At 34.5% G+C, this 25,511-nt stretch overlaps 4 protein-coding genes across 6 annotated transcripts; 3 read left to right on the forward strand and 1 right to left on the reverse strand.

Moving 5' to 3' along the window:
* The first annotated feature begins 6,544 nt into the window (after positions 1-6,544).
* Positions 6,545-10,015, forward strand: LOC106437063 (flowering time control protein FCA). The gene is made up of 13 exons (XM_013878001.3): positions 6,545-6,991; positions 7,070-7,149; positions 7,220-7,298; positions 7,387-7,469; positions 7,555-7,606; positions 7,802-7,881; positions 7,977-8,043; positions 8,321-8,400; positions 8,484-8,548; positions 8,783-8,999; positions 9,147-9,287; positions 9,362-9,514; positions 9,632-10,015. Exons 1-13 carry the CDS (start codon positions 6,673-6,675, stop codon positions 9,692-9,694), a joined length of 1,479 nt encoding a protein of 492 aa, XP_013733455.1. The 5' UTR covers positions 6,545-6,672; the 3' UTR covers positions 9,695-10,015.
* A 116-nt stretch (positions 10,016-10,131) lies between these two features.
* Positions 10,132-11,760, forward strand: LOC106437066 (peptidyl-prolyl cis-trans isomerase CYP21-3, mitochondrial). 2 transcript variants are annotated; one of them, XM_013878003.2, is made up of 7 exons: positions 10,132-10,367; positions 10,523-10,695; positions 10,779-10,818; positions 10,888-10,938; positions 11,018-11,103; positions 11,186-11,314; positions 11,403-11,760. In XM_013878003.2, the coding sequence occupies exons 2-7, from the start codon at positions 10,544-10,546 to the stop codon at positions 11,638-11,640; spliced, it is 696 nt and encodes a 231-aa protein (XP_013733457.1). In that variant the 5' UTR covers positions 10,132-10,367; positions 10,523-10,543; the 3' UTR covers positions 11,641-11,760. The 2 variants fall into 2 exon arrangements, with proteins under 2 accessions (XP_013733457.1, XP_022570825.1); XM_022715104.2 differs by having other exon boundaries at positions 10,216-10,367; positions 10,531-10,695.
* On the reverse strand, positions 11,672-14,688 carry LOC106437065 (DEAD-box ATP-dependent RNA helicase 24-like). Of its 2 annotated transcripts, XM_013878002.3 has the most exons (5): positions 14,062-14,683; positions 12,755-13,983; positions 12,539-12,578; positions 11,999-12,356; positions 11,672-11,905 (listed from the first exon to the last, which is right to left on the reverse strand). In XM_013878002.3, exons 1-5 carry the CDS (start codon positions 14,564-14,566, stop codon positions 11,854-11,856), a joined length of 2,184 nt encoding a protein of 727 aa, XP_013733456.1. In that variant the 5' UTR covers positions 14,567-14,683; the 3' UTR covers positions 11,672-11,853. The 2 variants fall into 2 exon arrangements, 1 of the variants encoding a protein (XP_013733456.1); XR_007321307.1 differs by lacking the exon at positions 12,539-12,578 and having other exon boundaries at positions 14,062-14,688.
* Positions 14,689-20,245: 5,557 nt separating this feature from the next.
* Positions 20,246-23,597, forward strand: LOC125584364. The gene is made up of 7 exons (XM_048752729.1): positions 20,246-20,655; positions 21,147-21,552; positions 21,913-22,324; positions 22,427-22,527; positions 22,629-22,718; positions 22,823-22,947; positions 23,210-23,597. The coding sequence occupies exons 2-7, from the start codon at positions 21,196-21,198 to the stop codon at positions 23,430-23,432; spliced, it is 1,308 nt and encodes a 435-aa protein (XP_048608686.1). The 5' UTR covers positions 20,246-20,655; positions 21,147-21,195; the 3' UTR covers positions 23,433-23,597.
* The last annotated feature ends 1,914 nt before the right edge of the window (positions 23,598-25,511 follow it).

The following is a 25,511-nucleotide window of genomic DNA, read 5'->3' on the forward strand; positions in this document are numbered from 1 at the left end:
TGAACACGGATGAAGGCCTTAAAGATCTCTTCTGAAGCTCAAAATTTGTGGAGACACTGGAAATTGAGTTAGCTTTACAATGGAGGTGGTTTCAAGTCGTTTGGAGCTGTATTGAGGGATTTATGATCAAAATACTACACACATATCAATATGACATTCCTAGCGGCCAGGCGTAGCGGCAAAAGATGGTCGCTACAGAAGATAGAGCTGAGGCGCCTAAGTACCGTAGCGGGAGTGTGTAGCGGGTTAGAGAGACCGCTATAGTTGAAGCGCTTTCTGTAGCGGTCTTCCGTAGCGGCATAATGAGGTCGTTATGAGTTCAAGAATGCGAAAAAATCGTCTAAGTGTCCTAGCGGCCACCCGTAGCGGGCATTTCAGGTCGCTACAGGCGTAGTGACCTCTTGTAGCGACCTTTTATGGTCACTACGGAGAAAAATATCTGTTTTTATGGGTCAACCCCAGCTCGAGTTTTAGTAATATATAACTACTTTTTAGACAATAATGGGGGATCTATCTACTTTTTTATGAAGAACACAAGAACTCTTGAGAGAGAAAGCTTGAATCTTTAGTTTCTTTTCTTCTTATTCTCTTGAATTTGCTTGTTTAATCCTTGTTTATCTTTATTCTCTGTTGTATCTACTTGAATATGCTTCAATCTATTATGAGATTAAGTGTTTTCATGGAGATTAGTGAGTAGTTTCCTTAAGAATTCATGGGTTAGGGAGATTAGAGTAACTTAGTGAAGATCTATGGTGTTATTGTATTAGATCCTTGTATGAACTTGCTTGTTGAGTATTTTTAATGCTTGTTTAGTCTTGATCACTCTAAACCTGATTTCTAAACACTTCTCATCAGACATGATTAGATGAAGTGTTTGAATCAACTCAACTAAGCTCTAGTGAGATTAGCCAAGGACACTTGATGTTAAAATTGCTAGATAGTTATTAAACTTGAACTTAAAGATTGCTTGATTGAATTAAGCCAAAGACATTTGATGTTTAATGATTTCTAAGCAAATGGACATTTACCTAGACATAGGACTTGTCTAAAATTGTGTTTAGACTTAAGAGATTACTTTGATTGAAAGCTTGTCACCTAGATTGGATCTTAGTTACTTGAAGTCAATTCCCAATACCCATGGATTCACTTGTTTAAATTGATTAAAACCTTGTTGTATTGCTCTGTTTGCTATTGTTAGTTGTCACACACTCACCACTATTGAATCTACTTAGCTTAAGAAATGACTTGTATTCTCACTGATTCACATCACTAGGACTGGTTCGACATTCACCCCACTATACTAAAACATTTGCAATAGGCAGAAAATCCTATTACCAAGTAACTGACCATGTAAACACATATATGTATATAGTGTATTTCCTTTCCCAATTAAATAATTTAGATCACAATAACAGTTTATAATGAGTTTATAAGCAATATAGTTATAAGACTTCTAGTTTTATTTTGTAATAATTTATGTTTTTTCTTTTTAAACTGAAAGCTTTTTAGTCAAAAAAATAACGGTTTATAAGCAATATAATTATATATGAAGAAGAACAAGTGATCATGTTATTAGATGAACTATATGTATGTATGTAACAGTAACGGCTTAAAGGGAGTGCGACATGTGCATTTGCACAAGATACATTTTTCTTCATCAAATTTATTTTCTTGATTAGGGCCCTAAAATTTTGAGAATGTGTAGACTAGATCATCAAATTTCTTAATATTACTCTCACAAGATCTTATATCATCCTTATTTGCATTCTTCTGTTTCAATATAGGCAGGGCCGGCTCACTTTGATAATGGGCCTTGAGCCGAAATATATATCTTGGGAGGGTTTATGTATAATATTTAAAATTTATGATTTTTTTTACAAGTTTTCAAAAATTTAGAGCCCTAACTATTAATGAAAATTTGATAAAAATAGAGTGGGCCTTGTGCAAATGCATTGTTGGCACTTCCTCTAAAGGCATCTCCATCCCAACTCCATTTTTTCCTCTAAAATAGAGTAAAAGTGGATATGGAGTAAGGAATGCTTCAATCCAACTCCATATCTCACTCCATAATGAAATTTACTCCATAAATGGAGTAGTTTATTTTTTGTTTGTTCATTACTTCATAATGGAATAGGAAATGGAGTAGGATTGGAGCAATTTTATTCCACTTTCACTTTTACTCCATTTTAAAAGAAAAAATGGTGTTTTACATTGGAGATGCTCTAAGTCGGCAATAAATACATGACAATTCACTACACAAGTATTTTGGAAAGGAGATTGAAAAAGCTAAGAAAAAGAATAGACCTCAAGTAAAAAGAAGTTGATTTCTTCAAGACTTGGAACATTTGGTACATATTTGCTGGAATCCAATTGAAAAGGTGTTATGCAAGTTGGTTAAAAACCTCTGCAGCCAGGAGCGGATCTACTTAGCCCAGGATGGGTGCAGCTGCTCCCACAAAAAAATACAACTAATATTTTTTTCACTAGAATAAACATGTATCTTGCAGCGTTGTCGGCTAAAGCCAACTCTTTGCCCTCGCATAAACCGGGGTTCACATCACCACGTACATTTTTTTACACTGTTTTTTATTTTTTTTTCCGTTTTTTTTTACTTTTCTGATTTAACTTTTTTCATGTGTTAAATTTCTTTTTTTTTACCTCATCATTCTCTTCCTTAGTTTCTTCCAATATTTTTCGGTCATTTGTTCTTGTTATTCAATTAAAGTTTGTTTTAACAGATATTTTCAGTTTGCTTTTGTTAGTGGTTCGTTATTTTTCTTCTTTCAGTTATATAAAAAGAGTTCTTTTAGCTGTATTATTTAGTTCCTTTTCTTCTAGATGTTAAAGATATAAAACTCATTAGTGTAAAATATCATATAGAAACTAACTAATAAATTTTTTTTTGTCTACACTTAAAATATTTTCTAGATATGCCACGTCTGCACCTTATATTCTCTCGCATTTGTTTCTTTTTTTGGTAGGAATATGAGAGAATGACTTCCAATTTATTTAAAAAAGAAATCCAAACTTCAGCTTACAAGACGAGTTTGTCGTGGCCGCAACGGTCCAGCAACATCCTTATGAACTAAAACAGCGACCTCAATCGGTGCCACAACAAAACAATGAAAACCAAACGGAAGAGAAAATGCAAGGTTAGCCAAACCATCAGCTAAGCGGTTTGCTTCCCTATACACATGAACGAATCGAACCAGCCAGTCCCTTGTCAAGAAGCCATGGCACAAGCGTACCAGGAAAGACAGCGGATGAGTATCCCCAATCCCTATCGTAAGAAACTCCATCACCATCATAGAATCGACCTCTACCTCCAGCCTTCTCACCCCTTTCTCCCAAGCAACCACTAAACCATAGTACACACCCCATAACTCCGCTAATGATGCCGTACAACTACTTATATTAATCGCAAAACCACCACACCACTCGCCTTCTCTGTTTCGCAGTGCTCCCCCTGCAGCCGCCGGCCCCGGGTTCCCATGTGATGTCCCATCCGTGTTCAGTTTCATCCATCCCACACAAGGTGGCTCGCATTTGTTTCTCAGCAACAAGACACTCTAGTGATGTCCACCACACCTTTTTTAATTAAAAAAAAAAAACCTTCTTGGTCATTTGATATAAATCCACCAGATATCTTGGTTGGATTTAGTTACACAATATTTTAAAAATATTTAATATAGCAAAAAAAAATCAACAACTAAATTTATATTATAATGATTGAGTTTTTGCTCTCTGTGTCCACCTCAACCTTTCATTTATTTTGGTGGGACTCATCTTTATGTTTTTGTTTTAATATATTATCTATTCGTAAAAACTTACAATAAATATCACTTAATGCAGCAGTTTACACATCTTTAAAAAGGCAAACAACCCGAGTTCGAATAGAAACTATGGGTGTTTTGCATGTTTTTATGATTAAGTTTAATTAAAGGCAATTTTGACTTTTACAAGTCGTCTTCCTCTTTAGACTTTTAGGTGTTCTGCAATATTGACTCCGACGGCTCATAATTTTTCTCGAGTTATACATCAATTTCTTCATTTTTTGTCATTTTCATGAAAACATCATGAATCTTTATATATACTACTCGATTATAGGATGAAACGAGAAAAAACTTATTTTTTTTTTAAATCCCGATTTTCGGACCGAATCAGTCTAAATCGTCACCTTTGGTGCCCGAGTTACGTTTTCTGGCGATTTAACGGTCCTCAGCGGTGAGTTTTCGAACAGGGCTGTGTAATGAATTAATGATTGTTGGGTCATTTTAATTAACTCGCAGCCTATCGCACCCAATTTCTACATAAGGCTTAAAAGGTAAGGCTGATGCGTCAGACAGACCCAAAAAAAGTCTCCTAACCTTCTAATCTTTTTCACCGTCTCTAAGCTAGGACCTAGGGTTCTCCCACTTCGTCGCTTAACTCTCACCTCTGAGGATAAACCATTACACTCTAAACCGCTCTATTTAGTGTCGCGTATCATTGAAACTCTTTAAATTGATAGAATTTCATAGTTCTACTGAAAACTTGATTAATATAACTTTTCTTTGTTGTTTGTTATACTTTCCGAAGTTGTCAACTAAGACATGTACGCCATGGAGGGATTCACTAATTTCCCAGACTTCAAATCCGAATTAGAACTCATTGGTAGTTTCAAAGAGGAGATGAACAAAATCGTTTACACAGCCGACAACTACAAGAACAACCAAAGAAAAAGAAACAAAACTTCTTGGACGGACTAAGAGAGTTCGCATAGACCTGAGAGGAGCTCATGGAGATTCATTTTTTATTTCTATTAAAAGATCTCGCCTTGACCATATTTATAGGGTTATGTATATTCTCTTGCTCTATGTCTAATAAAAGGTTTCACTATTGTTTGGGGTTTCTAAACAGTGGTAAATAATTATTTTCTTATACTTGTGCGGATTTACTGGATAGCCAATGAGAATGACAATTAGTCAGCGTATCAGATGTTGAATCTCAGACATGTGGGTCTCTGTTCGGCATATTCATGGAAAAAATGTTGCTAGATGTCAAATTCATGAAGATAAATCGGAAACTGTTTTAGACGTCCACACATAAGATATGAAATATCAACACATAAGAAATCACTTTTTATTCTCATATCAACCTAGTCAAACTATTATAATATATATTATATACAACACGGAAAAACAAAAGTTAAAAAAAACAAAATGCCATACATAAGACTACATAAAGCATCAATAACGTACCCGATCCCGTTCTTGCGCAGAGCTATGCCCCTAGTTTAACTAAAAGTTGAGTTTATCCGGTGAATAAAACTTATAATTTCACCTGATCCGAACCAAAAACTAAAATTCATTTCAATTCAAGTGCCTCTGAACGAAAGACATGGTTCATCATCGTCAATGATCACCTTCCCTTTAAAAGGCCCAAATAGATTTGATGATCGAAGAAAGAAACCACTTTTATCAGACTTTTCTTCTTCTGATCCAATCTCATCGTGGGAAGTGAGCTGTTACTCTTTCAATTTCAGACTTACCAGGCCAATTTTGATAAAGACGGAAAACCGGCCAGAAATTCCATGTCAATTTTAATTTTAAATGATTCTCCCTAATTTATTAGACCAGATATTGATGCAAGCGGGTTGCAGCCTACAATCTAAGACATCCGCAGTGGGATCTTTCCCACAACTTCTCATCGAATAAATTAAAAAAAAATAAGAAAATGATGAAAGAGAAGAAGAGAAGAGGGTAAAAGAAGAGAGATCTCCACTTGTCATCCAGTGAGTGATTAGAATTTTTTTATTTAAAATTTATCTATTTACTTAATTTATATTGTTATTAAATAATAAAAAATTATGGAAAGAGTCTTACCCATTGCTGATGCTCTAAAGTGCGGATGGTTTTCAGAGTTAGCAATAACATAATAATGAGATTAAAAAAATATAAATATTCTTTGAAATATCTTTTGTTGAAGTAGATTAACTTTTGGAAGTATGAAGCACATACTAAAATATTATATGCAGAATTAAAATATTATAAATACTAAAAGATAGAAAATTTTAATTATGAAAATATAAATTTAATAATGGATACTTTTTACAAGTTTACCATGTTTGGATAAATTATCATTATAAACATTGAAAATATATATAAATAGTAATAAAATAGTGAATATATTTACTTTCTTTTTAGTGAATTTTTCAAAGTATAAATTTATGATAAATTTCATTTAATAGTTACAGTATTTTGTGTATGCTTTTTAATTTTGATAATGACTATATAATTAATATCTTATTTTGAAATTTTAGAGTTGAACTTTTTGTCATAACTGTATAAGTCATATCATAATTTAGTATGATCCATATCATATTTTTGACTACATCATGTTATCATTTAAAAAAAAAAAAAATTTACGGTGAATACATTTAAATCGATCACTTGGTAAATAAAGTTTATGATAACTCCGAGTAATCAATCATTAGGATAACTTTGCACTAATTTATGCTAGAGGTCTACTCGTAATAATTAAAGGCTTGGAACGATGTCGTTTATGTACTAGTAAGATTTAATTTAACCGAACCATATCAAAACCTACGACTCTCTCTCTCTCTTTCTCACTCAACCGGCGCCGGAGATATTTCCCGATTACACTAATCGAGTCAAGCAGAGGTGTTTTTGGATGGAAAGACGCGTCGCAAACGCCTTCCCTGGACCTGGTCCTCCACCAACACAAGTTCCCTATTATCATAACAACAACAACAACTACAACCCTCATCAGATTCATCCGTCGCACCACCATGTCTCCGCCGTTGGATTCCACCAATACCCACAAAACGACAATAGAGATCAGCGTTTCAATCAGCCGCATTTTGATAATCAACAGCAACCCAATATGATCGTTGACGCTCCGCCGCTTCCACCGAGTGGTGAGTTTAGTCCTTGCGGCGGCGGAAGCAGCTTGAGGAAGAGACGCTCTCTATCCTCCTCCACCACCCCAGGTAACATCTCCAAGTTTCATTCTTTCCAAAAGGTGCAAACTTTTGTGATTATAATACTCTTTTTTCTTTTTCATGAAGATCCTAGTGCTGCTGCTGCTGATGGTTGTATTGCCAAGTTATATGTTGCGCCTCTTCCAAAGACAGCTAAGGAAGACGATGTGAGTTCCTTGCCTTACTTGTTTTCCTTTGAGATTCTGTTTCACAGTCTGTGTTTTATCTTTATGTCAGGTCCGTCAGGTGTTTGAAAAGTATGGTAATGTCACTGAGATCATCCTACCCAGAGATAAGATGAGCGGTGAACGAGCAGGTGACTTGTTGAGGATGTTCTTTGTTTTACTGATCATCCTTGCTTCTTGAGATTAGCAGTTTTTGGTTATAACAATGCTCTTTTGCAGCTTACTGTTTTGTCAAGTACAGAAAGCTAGAAGAGGGTAATGCCGCTATTGCAGCTTTAACAGATCAGTATACCTTTCCTGGGGTGGGTCTTCGCTTCTAAACGTTTCTCCACTCTTGTATGTATGATTCTTTTCAAAAGGTTTTTATATATTATTTCATTACTTCAGGAAATGTCTCCAGTTCAGGTTAGGTATGCCGGCGCTGAACGTGAACGGATTGGTAAAGATTGCTCTTTCATGCTCTTAAGAAAACCGAAAGTAACTATACTAAGACAAAATGATTGGCCGACCATAATGGGAACTTTTCAAAAACAAAAACAAAAAAAATCATGTTTTAGTATTTTGATTTCTCATGCCTTCAACTGTCCTCTTCTTTTTTTCTCATTTGTGTATTCTCTTTCCATCGTGAGTTCAGGTGTTTCAACAGTGCAAATTCCTGATAAATTATATGTTAGATGCCTTAACAAACAAACAACAAAAACGGACGTCCATGAGGTATGGTTGGAGTGTCCTTTTACGTCTTTTGATTTTTGTACTTTGATATGTTCTGCCTGGCTTCATTTGATGTGAACAAAGTGTCCTCTTTTCAGGTATTTTGTAGGTTCGGAGTCATTGAAGATATTTATATGGCAGTCGACGACATGAAGGTTAGCCGTGGTATGTCCATTGCCCTTCACACATCCTACATTGTATTGTAAAGCTTCCTGTATAGCCCTTACTAGTAACCGGAGCTAATTGCACTTAGTAAACTGTTATGTCTGTTCGTCTTTGGACAAAACACTTAGGAAACATCATTTATATAAACTAGAGAACTATATGCAACTAGCTTTAAGATCTTGTTAGTTTTGTTCTTTCTTCACGCATCTGTTTTAATGTGATATTTTGGATTTGCATGGAACCTTGCTTTTTAACTAATTTTATTTTCTCTCTGCAGGGTTTGCATTTGTTCAGTTTTCTCGTAAGGAGATGGCACTAGCAGCAATCAAAGGGTTAAATGGAGTATTTACCATGCGGGTAGGGTAGTTCACAGACTTCTTCTTTGTTGTATCTCAGTGCCTCAGTCTTTATTTGATCACTTCCTTTGTCTTTCCTTTTAGGGTTCTGATCAGCCTCTGATTGTTAGATTTGCAGACCCTAAAAGACCTCGTCTAGGGGAACCAAGGTTCTACTGTTCCCTATTTTCTTTTCTACGTTATTTATTTGAGGATTTACCTAATTTTATATTGAATTGTAAACTCATCTTCTTGGTATTTACACTTTACATATGGTTTTGTCACTTAGTTATGGTTCTTGAAGGATTTGCTTTCAAAACTTTTGCAGCAGCAATAATACAATCCTGATACCTGATATATTACTCCATCATCTCAACATTATTTCAATTGTTCTGTGTCGTCAGGTCTAACTTTAATGCTTCGCCTGCAATGCAACAATTCGATCCAAATTGGCACCCACAACCATATCCCCAGTGGGGAAACAAAGAACCTGCAGCCCCAAGAGTTGTTGATTTCGCTTCACAGCCTAATCACTTCCCGCAGCAAAATGCTCAAGCAGTATCCGCGTTTCAAACACCGATGCATCAAGATTTTGAGAAGCATCAGACTGCCAGCGTGGAGGTACGTACTCCTTTTGTACTATGATCTGTTAATGGTAGACGGATATTGAACTCTGGACCATGAGCTTATATAGAGGGTTTTGGTTTTCATAAATCTCTTATACACACATCTGCTTGGTCTTCATATCTGTTACTATTTTTTGTGTAGACTAGAAGCGATGGTCAGAAGATTTCTAGTCGTTCAAATGCCATTCATGAAGATCAAAATACAGAAGAATGTGACTGGAGTGAACACACTTGTCCTGATGGGAACAAGTATTATTTCCATTGTGTCACTTTTGAAAGCACGGTAATACTTTTTCTCCCCCTCTCTCATTGTGCACTCCACTGAAGCAACGTCTGATTGTATGAATGAACACACAGTGGGAGAAACCAGAGGAGTACTCCATGTTTGAGAGATGGTTCGACGAGCAAATAAGGCTACAAGATCAAAATATTGCCAAGAGCCAAGATGCAATCAAAAACACCCAGCAAGATGGGTCTACTCTACTCCAACAACAATCCTTATCCACAGCGGTTAGATATATCATTTCTTGACACACTTGGACTTCCATAAAAAAATTTTAAAAAAAGTTAGTATCTTCTTACAAGAAGAGTAGACTCCAATCTTGCAATGTGATGTGTTTGTTTCAGGATGAGGAGAACATTTCCGTATATCCGGTAACAAGAGTGGCTGCTGAATCAACCTGTTCATAACAGTTGAGTCTCTTTACTAAAAGGAAGCTAATATTACACATCTCACAAGATCTTCTTATATCATCCTGCTATTTCAATACACGACAAGTCACCGGACAAGTGTTTTGGAAAGGAGAATGAAAAAAGAGTAGTCCTGAGGTAAAAAGAAGTTGATTTCTTCAAGACTCTGAACATTTGGTACATATTTGCTGGAATCCAATTGAAAAGGTGTTATGAAAGTTGGTTAGAAACCTCTGCAGCTTATAGTCTCTCGCATTTGTTTCTGAGCAACAAGACACTCCGCCACACCTTTTTAATAAAAGAAAAACGCTTTCTTGGTCATTTGTTATAAACCCACCACATATCTTGGTTGGTTTTAATTACACAATATTTAAAAAAAAAAATATTCACGATAGCAAGAAAAAGTCGACAACTGAAAGCGAACTAAAAGTTGGAGTTTATTTGGTAAATAAAACCTATAATTTCACCTGATCCGAACCAAAAACTAAAAATCCATTTTTCAATTCAGAGTGCCTCTGGGCGAAAGAGAGGGTTCATCATCGTCAATAATCACGTTCCCTTTAATAGGCCCAAATAGATTTGCAGACCAAAGAAAGAAGAAGAAGCCACTCTCTCTTTGCAGAAACAAACATCAACTTTACTCCTGAATTCTCCAGAAGAAGAAGAGAAGGTGGTAAGTGTTTAGTCGAGTTAAGTTTCTCTCGGTCCTGTCTAGATCGGAGATTTATGGATCTCATAGAGATTATTATATTATTCCCTGCAGAAGCTAACCGATTTTCGAATCTGATACTTCCTATTTGATTGATCTCATGATTTGTCTTCTCCAAGGTGGTTAGGATCTAAAAGCTAATGGCGAAGATCAAGCCTCAAGCTCTATTGCAGCAAAGCAAGAAGAAGAAAGGACCTGCTCCTATTAGCATAACCAGCATCGTGATTTACACCTTGGCCGTGCTTTTGGTCGTCTTCGTCCTCTTCTCCGCCTACAAACGTTGGACCCTCAGGTTCCTATCAAAATTCAGATTTGATTCTATCATTGTATTAGTTTAGAGAAATTATTCTAAGATGACTTCTTGTGGGCTTACAGATCTGAGATCCCAACGCACAATGGTAGATCACTTCTTCAGGTACTATTATTCTCTCTGTCTATAGTTATACATACCCCTTTGTCAAATGATTGTCTTGTTCTTGTGTAGGATCCAGCCTTCCCTGGAGTGAAGAAGAATACTAATCTCCCATGGTTTGCTGTGAGTTTTCATTATCATCCCCCCCCTCCCCATTTCTTCTCTTTGTTTTTAATCTATCTTTTCCTCTGTTGGACTCTAGACCTTGGATACTGGCAAAGGTTCAGTGAGCATTGAACTGTTCAAGGATGCTGCTCCCAACGTTGTTGACGAATTCATCAACTTATCGTAAGCAATAACTTCATACTGTATTTTCTTCCATTTTTTTCTTAACACAACTTCTTATATAGTATGTGTTGTGTTTTGTCAGTCAAGATGGGTATTTCAAAGGTTTCTTATTCAGTAGAGTTGTAAAGCATTCTGTCATTCAAGCTGGCCACTCTGCTCAGTTCGATGCTGTCAAAGATTGGGTTCTCCAAAAGAATAGTCTTCATACCAGGTTACATTGTTAGCAAATAAAAATATGGAGGCTTTTTGGTTTTTGGCTGATTATGGAAACTCTTTCTATCTCTGTCTTGATGCTGCAGTTTAAAACACGAAGAATACATGGTGGGGACCCCTAAAGCTAAAAACGAGCAAGGAGGATTTGAGTTTTTCATTGTATCTTCTCAGATCACAGACCTCAATGAGAAATTGACAGTCTTTGGTCGAGTTGTGAAGGGACAAGACGTTGTTAAGGAGATCGAGGAGGTTGAGATAGATGAGCATTATCAACCAAAAGCACCAATCGAGATCATGTCCGTCACTTTGCTTCAAGACATGTGAAACCTGCTTTATTACTTCTTTGTATTAGAAAAAACTCCAAAGTGAATCTTGATGTATTAATGCTTTTGTAATTTGAATACTTTTCATCACCTCATTTGCAACACAAAGTTTTTAAGTTTCTATCTTCTGTATAATTCTCTCGTAGCTACTAAACAATACATGTGTGACCTTTACAAGATATTCGAGAGCTGAAACAAGAAGGGATATAGCTAATCAATTATCCCATCCGGATTTCCTTTTCCTCTCTCTTGACCGATCTTCAGAACTGCAACAGTAGGAATCAAATAATGTCAGCCTAACACTAAAGATAATAAATCAAACCTTACAAGAAAACAGTGCAACCAAAAAAGAAACAAACCTCTGTGGATTCTTTTGACTGGAGTTATGACTAGTTGCTACTGGGGGAGTTTGAGTTTGAGTTTGAGTTTGAGCCCTACCCATGTTCCCACCAATGGTCCCACCTGAGACAAATCCCGTAAGGGCTAGTCTCTTGTTTGGATAAGCTTGGCTTTGTTGGCTTGATGGCGTAGCAGCTACAAAGCTATTCTTGAATTGGGCCATTACTCCGGTTCTCACAGAACTGATCACCCCCTTTCTACTTGGTGCAGCTTGAGACGATGTCCCACTTGATTCTGAGTTAAATCCAATACCAAGACCGAAATCAACTCCTCGTACTCCTCTATTTCCACCACCTCGTCCTCCACCTTTCTTCCCACCTATGTAACAAGAGTTTTAGAGTTCATGCGCATGTTTTTGGATGGATTGGCTAAATTCACTTGACAAAACGCATGCACAAAGTAAAACATTGATCACAGTCTTTTCCCTTTTGGATCCAAATCTAATCAAAGGTTTCCGTCCGCAGAATGCATAAGAATGAATATAGCTAAAGTATGCTTACCTCCTTTTCTTCCGTCACGCTTGGACTTGAATCGTCCATCCTATTGATTTGCAAAGGTAAATTTCACTCAACAATCATGTTTTCGTTTTATACAAAATAACAATCATATTGGAGCTAGTAAGATGAGCGATAATAGCATGCTGAAAGATAGAAGCAATGATATTTATTGCATATATCAATAGAATGATGTCAATGAAAAGGAGCTGTTAATATTACCTTCATGGCGAGATCCATGAGTTCTGGAGGCACATTCTGACCAGCAGCAACCAGAATGTTAATCAATTCACCAGCAAATCTAGCCTCTCTCTGCGTAACAAGTGTGTAGGCAACCCCATCTTTGTCACCAGCACGACCTGTTCTACCAATACGATGTACATGCATGTCCATGTCTTTAGCAGTGTCGTAGTTAACCACTATCTTGAGCGATTTGATGTCGAGCCCTCGGGCAGCAACATCGGTGGCAACTAGGACATGGTAGATTCCAGATTTGAACTTCTGCAACGTTTCCATTCGTGATGCTTGGTCTTTATCACCGTGAAGGGCAGCAACTTTAAAACCGTTCAGAGTCAGCTGCGCTTCGATCTCATCAACCGTGGCTTTTTTAGACGCGAAAACCAATACATCACCTTCATCAATCATTCCAGGTAGCTTCTCAAGTAGCCAAGGGAGTTTGTCAGCATCTGATGGTATCACATTGACAACCTGTGTAATATCCTCATTGGCCATCCCAGCTTCACCAACAGTGACTCTAATAGGATCCGAAAGGATCTCCCTAGCTAACTTTTCAACTTTCCAAGGCATAGTGGCTGAAAAGAGTAAAGTCTGGCGATCTGGACGAATCTGGCCAACGATAGACCTCACTTGCGGCTCAAAACCGAGGTCAAACATACGATCAGCCTCGTCAAGAACCAAATACGAGGCTCTCATCATTGTCAAAGCCTTCATCTTAAGCATATCTATTAACCTTCCAGGAGTAGCAACAACTATCTCGCATCCCGCCTTGAGTTCTTTCAACTGTTCGTGTTTCCCCATTCCACCATACACAGCTGAGACTCGTAGGCCATACGCTTTCGAGAATTTCTTAGCTTCCAAGAATATCTGATGCGCCAGCTCTCTGGTTGGGGCACATATGACACCAATAGGACCTTCTTCTCTCTGAAGCTCCGGCTGGTCCATGATATGAACAATCATGGGAAGAACAAAAGCTGCGGTCTTCCCTGAACCAGTTTTGGCTATGCCAATAACATCTCGACCAGAGAGCACAATCGGTAAGGCTTGACACTGGATGGTAGTGGGTTTTTCATAAGCTTGTTTCTTGATAGCACTCATGATCTGTGAGGAAAACCCACAATCCTCAAAGGTCTTTACTGCCCTAGGAACATCAAATCCGGACACACGAATCCCCAAACTCTTACGATAATCCAAAGCTTCTTGTTCACTCATACCTGGACAAAGACGAGTCAATCTAACACACAAAGAAACTCAATTTGGAATTGGATAATAGTAAAGCAAGTAAGACTTACTGGCTATTGATTCAACCTCCTCGTAGAAGTCCTTATTGATCGGTTCGTAATCAATTGAACTATGATCAAGCGCTTGAATCGGTTCGATCTTCCTTTTATCCACAACAATCGGATTATCATCGGAATCGTACTCCAGCATCCCAGCATCTACTGCCTTAGCTGCAGCATACACCTCCTCGTCGGAGTTGTAACCTGCGTTAAGCGCGTCCGCAGCTAGCGTGAGCCCCAAATCCTTCTTCGCCTTGAGGAAACTCACGACATGATCGTCGTCTTCGTCGTCCTTGTACCTCTCCACTTTCTCCTTTGGCTTAGGAGGTGGAGCAGCCTTCACCTCCTCGTGGATTCCCTCCATGAATGCGTCTAGTGGATCGATCTCGTCGTCCTCCTCACCACCGTTGTCAACGTCTTCTTCATCCTCTTCGTTTTCTATAAAATCAATGTTATCTACATCGGCATCTTCTGAGTTGTCTCCGCCGCGAAACCTCGTAGAGTGCCGAATAGACATGACTTTGATTTTTCACTCTTAAGCGATTTTAGGGCTTCGTGTTTGTTTCCCGGCGATAAATATGATTTCCCCGGAGGAGTTTCGCCGACTTGTCGAAGTTTATATATGATTGATCAAATAATGGGTCATGGAAAGCCCATATATGTGTTTGATTACTGAGATGGCTTTACTACTTATATCACTAGGCTTTGCTTAATAATCCTAACGCTATTAGATAAGAAAATATTCCAAAAAAAAAAAATAAGAACACTTTTTAAATTTGTAAGCAGCATATTCGGCCTAGACACCATTTCAGAAATCCAAGATGGTGTTGTAGAACCCCCCATAGTACATATCATAGCAGATGAAAGCAATATGCTGCAGATTTTATCTTTGTTAATCATCATGCAATCGATAGCCTAAATCAAAGTTCCACATATAAAGACGAGCTTCGTCGTATATTCATCAACCCCCATGATTTTGACAGTTGAATTCCTTATGAATGAAAACATCCTTGTCCAGAAAATTTTATCTTTTTCCTTCCATGAATCATCTACATAACACCATTGCATATCTTTCATTGTTGTCCCGGTGGCACCACATAAAATTTGTTGTAATTTTCAACTCTATAAGTTGTGCTTCTTGTTTCAAAAAAAAATGTAAGTTGTGCCTCAGCCTACTCAAACTATGCGACACTTAAAAAGTTATGCATGAGCAAAACATATCTATTTATCTATACAATAATTTGCGAAGTAATTTTTTTCATTCGAACTCTCACGTTAAAATTTAAACTGGTTAATATTATTTATACCCTTAATGAATAATTAATTATATTTATTATCAATTATTTATCTTTATTTATTTTTATTAATTTTGGATAATAACATAATAAATTATTTCTAGATAATGATAATATATAATTGAATTTCTTTTTCATTCAATTAATATTTATACAACCTATCTTTTTATCTTTTTGGTTTATTATTATTATATAAAACGAGAAATATATTCTTCTATAAATATTTTTTTTATGATGACGAATTATTTACAATTTCGATCAGGTTAAATTGCAAAATTTATATTTTGTATTTGTGTCCACATAATATTAAAATTAACACCACAGTTGTTTAATGTTCTACTGTCCAAAATAATAAAATAACATGTCCGCATAATCACTTTTGAAATTTTCAAACTCAAACAAACCCCATAATGTTTCTTTTCAACGTGTTCATAAGTGTTGGTTCACTTCAAGAATATTTGCTTTGTTAAAAAATCTCGACTTATTTTACGGATAAAACTCAAACAATGTGTAAATAATGTCTAGAAACATTAACTATAGCTATGAGAGATATATTCATTTGTGATAATATATGTAATAATAAATATTTATAAAATGATTATGTCCATTGATAAAAAAAATGATTATTTCCGCATATGTGGGCAAAACACCTAGTCATCAAGTAATCTTAAAAAATATGCATGAAATATATATATATATATCATCAATCTTGTTTTGTAATTGTTTTTCACTCCTACAATGTCTTTACTAACAAAACTTTTGAAAAAAATTCCCTGGATATGTCATCAAGTAGTCTAAAAATATTATGCACAAGCAAAACATATCATCAAGTAATCTAAAAAACAATATGCATGAAAATATATATATATCACCAAGTGTTAACTTCTAATACTGTCTTAATAAAAATTTGTTAAAATTTGCCCATATATATCCAATTGTTTTTTATCGAGTACTTATTTTATTAAATTAAGTTTTGATATATAATAAATATGTACTAAAAAAGAAATTGTATCCCATCATTTATAATTTACATGGAAAAATCAATATACTTTGTGGTTTAGCCTTTTTAGTTAAAGAGTTGATGAATTTAAGAATATGAGTTATGCTAAACGTTTTAAAATAGTCATAAAAGCGAAAAAAACTTGTTATGAAAAGAGCACCAGATAATCTATAGGTTTTCAATCTAAACAGTATATTTCAAGTTAGACTCTTACTATTCAGGATATTACCCAAAAGAATATAACTATTTCTATATATAAAGCGGAATTTTTTTTGCACTATTCTTAAAATCCAAACGATTCAACTCTAATTTGAGTCTTATGACTTCACCCTAAACCACTATGCACTAATAGTGTTGGATTCGAGTCGTGCACTTGGTATTTTAGATATATTTGATACTTAATTAGCCTTGTACTAGAAATAAAAATTTGGGCTTGGTACTTGACTTGTTGAAAACAAGTACTTTCTATTTTGAGTACTTGCTAAAATTGAGTTATTTGTTCTGATTTATTATTTGCTACTTACAAATATACTTACGAGTTACTTGCAATATTTCTGAGTATCTAAAATTATTTGCTTAATGATACTGTACTAGTATAAATGGATACATGAGTATTTTATTTACTTACTAAGAAAGAATACGAGAGTTACTATAAACTTGCATTCTATTTTTTTTATATATACTACATAATTTTGATCAAGATTTTAGTTTAAACAAATAACTTAAGGAACTAAAATGAAAAAAAATATACACACGAGGGAAATTAAAAACCGCGTGGGGGGAAATTTTGAAATCTTAATGGGCGCATTATATATAAAATTAAGTAATTATAGAATAATTTATTAATTTGACTGGGGGCAGTTGCCCCTCCTTCATACATGTAATACCGCCCCTGCTTATACGTATAAATATTTTCGAAAACCGTAGCTTTTAATATTTAATTTTTTTTAAACAATATTATTTTAATAGATTAGATGTAATAGACAGATAGGCATTAGTCATTTAAATATTTATATTCTGCTAAAAATATTTAGTATTCAAAAAAAAGAAATTGTTAAAAACTTAACACCAAAAATCTAAACATCTATTTCAATAATACAACTGAGAAATGACACTTGGAATCAATTATATTTCTCAGTTATTTTTAAATATTTGAGTTATAAAATTCGCATGGTAACAAGTAACTTTACGTCTCATTTATATCTTTAGTGTCTGAAGATTTGATACTCCTTGATCAGTATAAATGATCATTAGCTTTGACATGTCAAAAATACAAACAGAGTAGAAGCATGAAACACAGTTTAAATGATTTTAAATCATTGGTAAATCAAAACCTTATTTGTTGTGTCAGATCAACAAATAAACTAGAAACTCAAAAGGAAACGTAGCTGCAATCCAAATGTAAATCTATATGTAACCCATCATTAACAATACTAAATTAATAACCTTTATACTAAGCCTATTAATTGTCATAAATTTATTAACCATATCTTATATATATAATGTTGTAAATATAAATAAAATTAATAAAAATCCAAAATTTTCATATATATAAAATTATTATGTTTTAATAAAAAATTATCTTAGAATTACATATAAAACCCCATAATGATGATAAAAATGAATTGTATAACTGTATTATTTTTTAGACTATGATATAAATGTAGGTCCGGATAAATTAAATTTAATATTCAATTTAATTTTGAAATCGCCAATCCATAACATTGTTACATTGCAATAATGAAAAAGTGAGTCCTCTTCTTTAAAATATCAATACTAATTAAATATGCATATCATCTTCAATCTCTTTTGTATTATATTATACTGAAAGAAAAAAAAATTACCGAAAAGATATATACAAAAAGATGACAAAAAAATATATACAAACACATAATTTATAGGCAAATAAATGTAAATTTTAAAATTTGAACCAAAACTTTTATGTTGCTTTTAAACAGAAAAAACTGAACCAAAAATCATCCTGCAATTTAAAACCATGGATAAAAATCTATTATCTTAAAATAGCAATTATATTGAAAACTAATATATGACCACCAAGGCACCAACTATGCAGTTACATGATTACCAAAAAACAACATTAACTAGCTTAGGTTAGGAGAACAATAGCATTGACTTGCTTATGCAGTTAGATGATACTAAATATTGACCAATAAAACTGAAAACTATACGATTAAACCCAATACTACAATGCATATGAACAAGTGCCAAGGAGTTTGGAAGAAATCATAAAATCCTAAATTAAACTATATTTAGCATATTATATTCAGATGCTCAAATTACCTCATATATAAACTATAAACGTCTAAAAAATTAAATTTGTATAAATAAGGTATATCTCTAATCTTTATTTAAATTAGTAATTTCCTTAGCCATTAAAAAAACAAATGTAAAGAATCGATATTTGGAAACAACATTAAAATAATTTCTGATTAATTTGCTAGATAAGCGCAATTATGTAAACTATTTAAGTTTTCAACTAGGTTGACCCTTTTTACCTAATTATAATAATTTAACTGTTTCAAAATTTTCTAAGAATATACATATTGAAGTAAATAAATTTACATCAATTATCCTTATTTCTACGTCAATTATAATTTATCAAATTATAAATAATACTAACACGTTAACTAGGGTTTGACATAGACTAATAGATATATAAATTTAAAATAGAATATAAGACGTTAAAGAGAGAGAAACCTTAAAACTGATGGCTAACAAATAAAAAATAAAAATATTTTTTTGACTTTCTACCAATATTTATGAAACTATTTTCATCAATATAATTTTGAAAAATATTTATACATTCTATAAACTCTATAAAAATCTTCACTGCTTATTATTACTATTTCTACATAAAAAGCCGAAAAGCTTTTGAAGTAGTCTTAAAATTCTGAAGATCCAACTCTAATTTGAGTCTTATGGCTTCACCCTAAGTCAAGCATATTTCTGATATATTTGATACTTAATTTGCCTTATATGAGTAAGGAAAATTTGGATTTGGTACTTCACTTGTTGAAAATGAGTATTTACTATTTCGAATACTTGCTCAAAATTAAGTTGTTTCTTCCAATCCGTTAAATGCTACTTGCAAGTACTTCCGAATATTTAAAAGTATTTGATAAATAATATTCTACTAGAAATGGATATGAAAATTTATTTTATTAACTTACTAAGAAAGAACATGACATTTATTATAAACGAAGTATTTATGTATATTATAAAGAAGAAGAATGAACAAAAACATGAATCTCTCGATGTACCAACATAATTTACTTCTTGCAACAACAAAAATATTTTCTTTTGACAATTAACATGTAATATTAAGCGGAGTAACTATTTTCATATTTGTTACTACATTGTATTACACGTACAAATATCTAAATTATGTAATTTGATACTCGGCTTAACAACAACGAGTAACTAAAATATCGAGATTGGTACAAAAACATGATATATGCAGCATTATTTTTTTTCTTTTTTTAACGTCTGAATTGATTCAAATAAAAGGGACGTATGAACTTCAGATAAGATTAGTAAAAATAAAATAAAAAAAGAACCTCATATAAGTAACAAAAGCCTTAGATAACCAAGGATACGAAACAAATAACGAGTATAAGATGATGGATAACCAGTAATTGTATCCAGTTCCAGATTAACAAACCAATGTGATGAATAACTAGTAATTGTATCCAGTCCTAGATTACCAAACCATGATGCATAAGACATCATCTTATTTTGTAATTGTTTTTTTTTCGTTATTCTTTTGTAATGCACCACGTGACCGTGAGGGACATGACAGGAAGGCAGGATGGGCTAACATGCACACCGGGAATGATCTTCTTAACATGCGCACCAAGAGGTCTAAAAACCCCAAAATAAACGCAGCAGAGGAGAGAAAGAAGGAAACAACAAACGAGAAAGAAAGAGATATGAGAGAGTCGAGTCAAGTCGAGTTACGGTATGAGTCGGCTCACCGAGTCAACATCTATCGAAAGAGGGGGGAGGGAAAGGCAAAAAACAAACCCTTATGTAACCGATAGAAAAGGGATCTTTAGATTTTATTTTTCCATTTTATCCCTTTTTTGGATGGGTGTTGAAATAGCACAACAAATGGTGGTGAAGGATGAGGAGATTATTACTCTCTCCCCTCTTTACTTCTCCTTCTCCTATTCCTCTCCCGTCTCTTGCCCTAACCCTAATTCTCCCTCGATTGAATCCTCCTTCTTTTCCCCAAATCCCATCTTTGGGGTTTCCTTTCATCTTCTCTATCCTCCTGATTCGGCGATCTAGGTATTCTCTGCGGTTGATTGTTTCCTGAGATGAATCGTATCTGTTTATCGTCAAGTTTGTTTATTTCTGTGTTCATACCTTTCACGGGATCGACTTTCGTTTGATTTTGATTCGATCATTTGATATTGGGTTCAATCCATCGAATATTGTGTTGATCTTCTAGAGATCGCGTTTAGGAATGTTTAGCTCTCGTCTTGTGTTTATCAGTTTGATCTGGTGTTACACTCGTTGGATTTCAATTCTCGTAACCAAAGCTTCTCTCTTTGTGATGTCATTGCATGTCATGCTTCTCAGTACGCGGTCATTTGTGTATTGGGTTCATTTCATCTAATATTGTGTTGATTCGCCTTTAGGAGTGTTTACTTCTCGTCTCTGTGTGTGTTTTCAGTTGAGATCACTCCGTTTGTTTGATTTGGGCTTCTGATCATTTGAAAGCTTCTCTCTTTGTGATCCCTCTATTTACTTGATTTGTCTCATGTTTGGCTTCTCAGTATTCCCACCTTGGAGTGAGAGTGTATTGGCCTCTCTGTATACTCTACAATGGGCGATAATGGTGGTGGTTCTTATTTTGATGCTTTGAAGAATACCGTGAGGAAGAAACGCAGCCTCATTCCTCGTCGTCCTCGCACTGAAGGATTCAATCTTTTCACACCAAGTGATGATATACCCGCATTTGATACTAACCCTAGAAGGAAAGAGTTTAGTCTTAGCCACTGTATATCCAGGCCTGATTCCCAAACAGGAAACAATGATTCTCTGCAGAGAGAGGCAACTGATTTGGGTGAAAGGAAGAGAATGAAGCTTAAGATTGGTGGTGTGAGTCGTCTGGCTCATGCTAATGGTTCACCTCGAAAGTCTTCCAAACCGGTGAATGCTACTACTAACAACCATTTGGAGGTAATATTATCCTACTTTGACAAACCTCAAGTTGTTTGAATTGTCTTGCATTCATTGAGTTTTATCATCATCCTTTTGCATTGAGTATCTTTTGCGGTAAATGCCATGCTCTTTTCTGTCAATTCTACTCTTTTTTTGGGGGGGCCTTACGGCCCATAATCTTTCGGGTTTGGGGGACTAGACTAGGTTTAGTAAGCTTAAACTAGTGTGATTTGCTGTTTTGGGATTAGAATAATGTTTAGTATTTTGCATTTTAACTTTATTATTCCGGAAAGGATTAGATTGTGTCTTAATATCTTTGCTACACTTTTTGACAGATTAGATACCACAAACTCATTATCTTTTGACATTTAATGGCAGGAAAGTTCAGCAGATTGTAACTCCCCTCTAGATAAGAAGGCTGATCTTGAGAAAGACGAATCCATGACAGGGAGGAGAAAACAAGGGGAACCAGGTGGCTCGGTTCGCAAGAGCAAACGAGCCCTTAAGAAGCAGGTTTCTGATAGCGATGAGGACATTGATAATGAGATCCGATTTTTGGAAACGCTCAAGGTTAAGCCATCTGGGGTTACAATTGGGGGAAGTTCTGCATCTGAAAAGGCTTCTGATGACATGGATGCGGAGGAACTTGATCCAGTGCCTGATGGAATAGAGATTGGCAACGAGATTAAGAGGGAATCGACTATGACTAGTCGCCAGCGAGCCCTTGCTTCTGCATCTGGCAAATCAACCGCAGTTGAATTTCCAGATGGATTACCTCCTACATCGAGAAGTATGCTTCTTTTTTCTTTGGCTTTTAGATTCACGAGTATGCATCTTTTTTTGCAATAAAGGTTGGTAATGTATTGTGATGAAAATTTCTGTTGAAAAATAGGGAAAAGAGAGAATCTTTCAGAGATGGAGCAGCAAGTGAAGAAGGCTGAAGCTGCTCAAAGGCGAAAAGTGCAGGTTGAGAAGGCTGCAAGGGAGTCTGAGGTTGGTGTTTTACTCTCGCGCTCTCTCTATCGTTATATACAGATTTAAAATGTATTGCGAAATCCATGTGAGGGATGGTGGTCTTGATTTGGTGTCTACAGGCTGAGGCCATTAGAAAAATTCTAGGCCAAGATTCGAGCAGGAAGAAGCGTGAAGACAAGATTAAAAAGCGACTTGATGAAATTGCGCAGGTATTGGGAAATGCACCACTATGCTGTTGATGCGTTATATATCTGAGTAAAACTGAGATGCTGAATGTTTGGTTGTCATATATGCTATGAATTGATGATAACAGGAGAAAGCTGCGCATGAGGAAAGGGTCTCTACAAGCTACATCAGAACAATAATGGGTCCTAATGGAACCACTGTTTCATTTCCCATTGACAAAGTGCCTAGCCTGTTCGATCCAAAACCATCCGGGTATGGTGTTTCCTCTGTTTTTTTCTCACAAACTCAAATCAGACTAGTTCATGAGTCAATGTCCCTAATTTCATAACTGATTTGATCTGATCAATGTGAACACCTATACATGATTCGAATGTTTTTTTGGTATGGAGGAAGGCTCTAGAGTTCGGCTTCTTTTGTTCTTTGGATTCTGTTTTGTAATCTAACGTTTCATAAAAACATAACGAGTAGTTCAAACCTTTGTGATAACAATGTAAAGCATTTTGTGTATCTGCAGTTATCCTCCACCGCGAGAAAACTGCGCGGGTCCATCGTGCACCAATCCGTACAGGTATCGTGATTCAAAGACTAAGGTTCCTCTGTGCAGCCTCCAATGCTACAAGGCGGTTCAGGAGCAGCAGCAGCAGCAGCAGCAGACCTCTGAACCAGCAACCGACCCCACCCCACCACCGGAGCAGACCTCTGAACCAGCAACCGACCCCACCCCACCACCGGTTTAGATAGTGATTGTTTTTTTTTCTGGATATAAAAGGACAAGAACTTAGAGCGTTATCATTGTTGCAGTGAGGAGGTTCTTAGCTTCCTCATTTTATTACATGCAGACAGACATGGTTTAGTATATTTTACTTTACTTCAGACTTATCTGATCGGAGAGTTCAGTTTTCTTTTGTGGCCGTCCATTTACCTTTTACCAAACCATTGCCGCTCATATAATTATATTCTCCAACGGCGATCTCAGTTCTTTAATAATAAAATACATGATACAATGTGCTCTCTATTATTAGAAGCAATCTTCATGGTCATGTAGTTGCAGTGCATCGTGATTCTTAGCTGTGTTTACGTCTCTAATGATCATAACTTCCGTTTTCTTAAAATTATCTTTCTCCCATAAGACCCCATACATAATACATATATACAAATAGTGTTCAAAATATTGTTTTAGGCGGCGGCTAAAGAGAAAAAGACAAAAATAGCACTAAATCAAGTTTTTGTTCCCAAAGTAGCACTCAATGTCAAAAGTCACAAAAATAGCATTTAATGTTTTATCAAAAGTCACAAACTTAGGGTTTATAATTAAAGGGTGGGGTTTAGGGTTTAGGGTTTAGAGTTTAGGGTTTAAATTTTAGGGTTTAGGGTTTAGGGTTTAGGGTTTAGGGTTTAGAGTTTAGGGTTTAGGGTTTATGGTTTAGGGTTTAGTGTTTAGAGTTTAGGGTTTAGGGTTTAGGGTTTAGAGTTTAGGGTTTAGGGTTTAGAGTTGAGAAATGAGGTTTTAGGGATAAGATTTCAAATTTTGAAAAAAAAAAAATTAAAATTTTCAAAGGATAAACTTAAAAATGTGCTATTTTGGTCATTTTAGTTTTTGAGTGCTATTTTTGTGATATAAACTTAGAAAGGTGATATTTTGGAGATTTGTCCGCTGCTAAATGGTGTCTACTAGGCACTTGGCTCAAAAATAGTGGAGTCCGTTTTTTGCCTCAATACTGTGACAATTACTTTATTTTCCGCCTCAATAATTATATACTTTCTTTTCTCCATTTTATAATTGGTTTAGAAGATTTGTGTTATTTCAAAATATATGATGTCTTAACATATATCTTTTTCATATTATAAAAAGCGTTTTAAATATATGAAATACTTTTTAATATTATAAATTGTATAACTCTCTATAATCTAATTTTATAGGTTTTTTATTCAATATTATCAATATGTAATGATTTGTTTTATACATTTTACTTTGTTACTAATTGTTATTACATACTAGTATATTGTTGAGTCAGGTACAGTAAATTCATAATATGAAATAAAAAAATATTTTTAAAATTATGGTTATTAATTTCTACAATTTGCATACAATACATTTTAAGGTTTATTTACACATACTATAAAAAGGGTATTTGTTTAATATAATTTAGATTTTCATGCTGTGTTTAAAAAATATACTTAAACATCTATCATTTTAGTATATTTTGAGATTTCATAAATAAATACATTGTTCTGTTTAAATAATTTAGCCTTATTATTTTAGAAAATTTTATAATAAATTTAAGAAATTTTTGGTAAGATTTTTCGCAACAGATTTTGTTATAATTAAAAATAAACATTAAATTTATAGTTAAAATTGATTTGTCATTAATATCTTTAATGAATTATTAAAATAAAAAAAAATTCTAATAGCATACTTTGTAAATAACACATGAAAAATGTTAGTTATATACTATTATATTTTGTATATAATTATTTCTAGACAACATATTGTTGTGAGTTTCAAAATAAATAAAATAATAATATATAGTTGTAGATATAAAAATTTAACATATGTTAATAAATTTTTTTATTGTATAAAAATATTACATAGGTTATAAATTTTAACATATATTGGACTTTGTCATATTTTTTAATTAAGGTAAGTGAAAAAATCGATACATGTTAATTAAATTTAGTCATATAGTATTAAGTTTATGAAAAAGGTCATTAGCAGATGATTTGTATGACTATTATTACGTGGCCATTTGAAAACTTTAAGTGATTAGTGAATATTTATTATATAATTTATTAAATAGACTGTTTGGAGTCAAGAT

The sequence above is a fragment of the Brassica napus genome, chromosome C3, assembly GCF_020379485.1.
Source record: "Brassica napus cultivar Da-Ae chromosome C3, Da-Ae, whole genome shotgun sequence".
Taxonomy (NCBI): domain Eukaryota; kingdom Viridiplantae; phylum Streptophyta; class Magnoliopsida; order Brassicales; family Brassicaceae; genus Brassica; species Brassica napus.

What these genes read in the sequence shown, in the direction of transcription:
- LOC125584364 (XM_048752729.1), top strand. Translation starts at nt 21,196, where the DNA reads ATGGGCGATAATGGTGGTGGTTCTTATTTTGATGCTTTGAAGAATACC. An exon ending in CTACTAACAACCATTTGGAG is followed by an intron (nt 21,553 to 21,912) that starts GTAATATTATCC and finishes ATTTAATGGCAG; the next exon opens with GAAAGTTCAGCAGATTGTAA. An exon ending in GACTTGATGAAATTGCGCAG is followed by an intron (nt 22,719 to 22,822) that starts GTATTGGGAAAT and finishes TGATGATAACAG; the next exon opens with GAGAAAGCTGCGCATGAGGA.
- LOC106437063 (XM_013878001.3), top strand. Translation starts at nt 6,673, where the DNA reads ATGGAAAGACGCGTCGCAAACGCCTTCCCTGGACCTGGTCCTCCACCA. An exon ending in ATCAGTATACCTTTCCTGGG is followed by an intron (nt 7,470 to 7,554) that starts GTGGGTCTTCGC and finishes TCATTACTTCAG; the next exon opens with GAAATGTCTCCAGTTCAGGT. An exon ending in CAAAAACGGACGTCCATGAG is followed by an intron (nt 7,882 to 7,976) that starts GTATGGTTGGAG and finishes TCCTCTTTTCAG; the next exon opens with GTATTTTGTAGGTTCGGAGT.
- LOC106437066 (XM_013878003.2), top strand. Translation starts at nt 10,544, where the DNA reads ATGGCGAAGATCAAGCCTCAAGCTCTATTGCAGCAAAGCAAGAAGAAG. An exon ending in TACAAACGTTGGACCCTCAG is followed by an intron (nt 10,696 to 10,778) that starts GTTCCTATCAAA and finishes GTGGGCTTACAG; the next exon opens with ATCTGAGATCCCAACGCACA. An exon ending in CTAATCTCCCATGGTTTGCT is followed by an intron (nt 10,939 to 11,017) that starts GTGAGTTTTCAT and finishes GTTGGACTCTAG; the next exon opens with ACCTTGGATACTGGCAAAGG.
- LOC106437065 (XM_013878002.3), bottom strand. Translation starts at nt 14,566, where the DNA reads ATGTCTATTCGGCACTCTACGAGGTTTCGCGGCGGAGACAACTCAGAA. An exon ending in GGAGGTTGAATCAATAGCCA is followed by an intron (nt 13,984 to 14,061) that starts GTAAGTCTTACT and finishes GTCTTTGTCCAG; the next exon opens with GTATGAGTGAACAAGAAGCT. An exon ending in AGTCAAAAGAATCCACAGAG is followed by an intron (nt 11,906 to 11,998) that starts GTTTGTTTCTTT and finishes CTACTGTTGCAG; the next exon opens with TTCTGAAGATCGGTCAAGAG.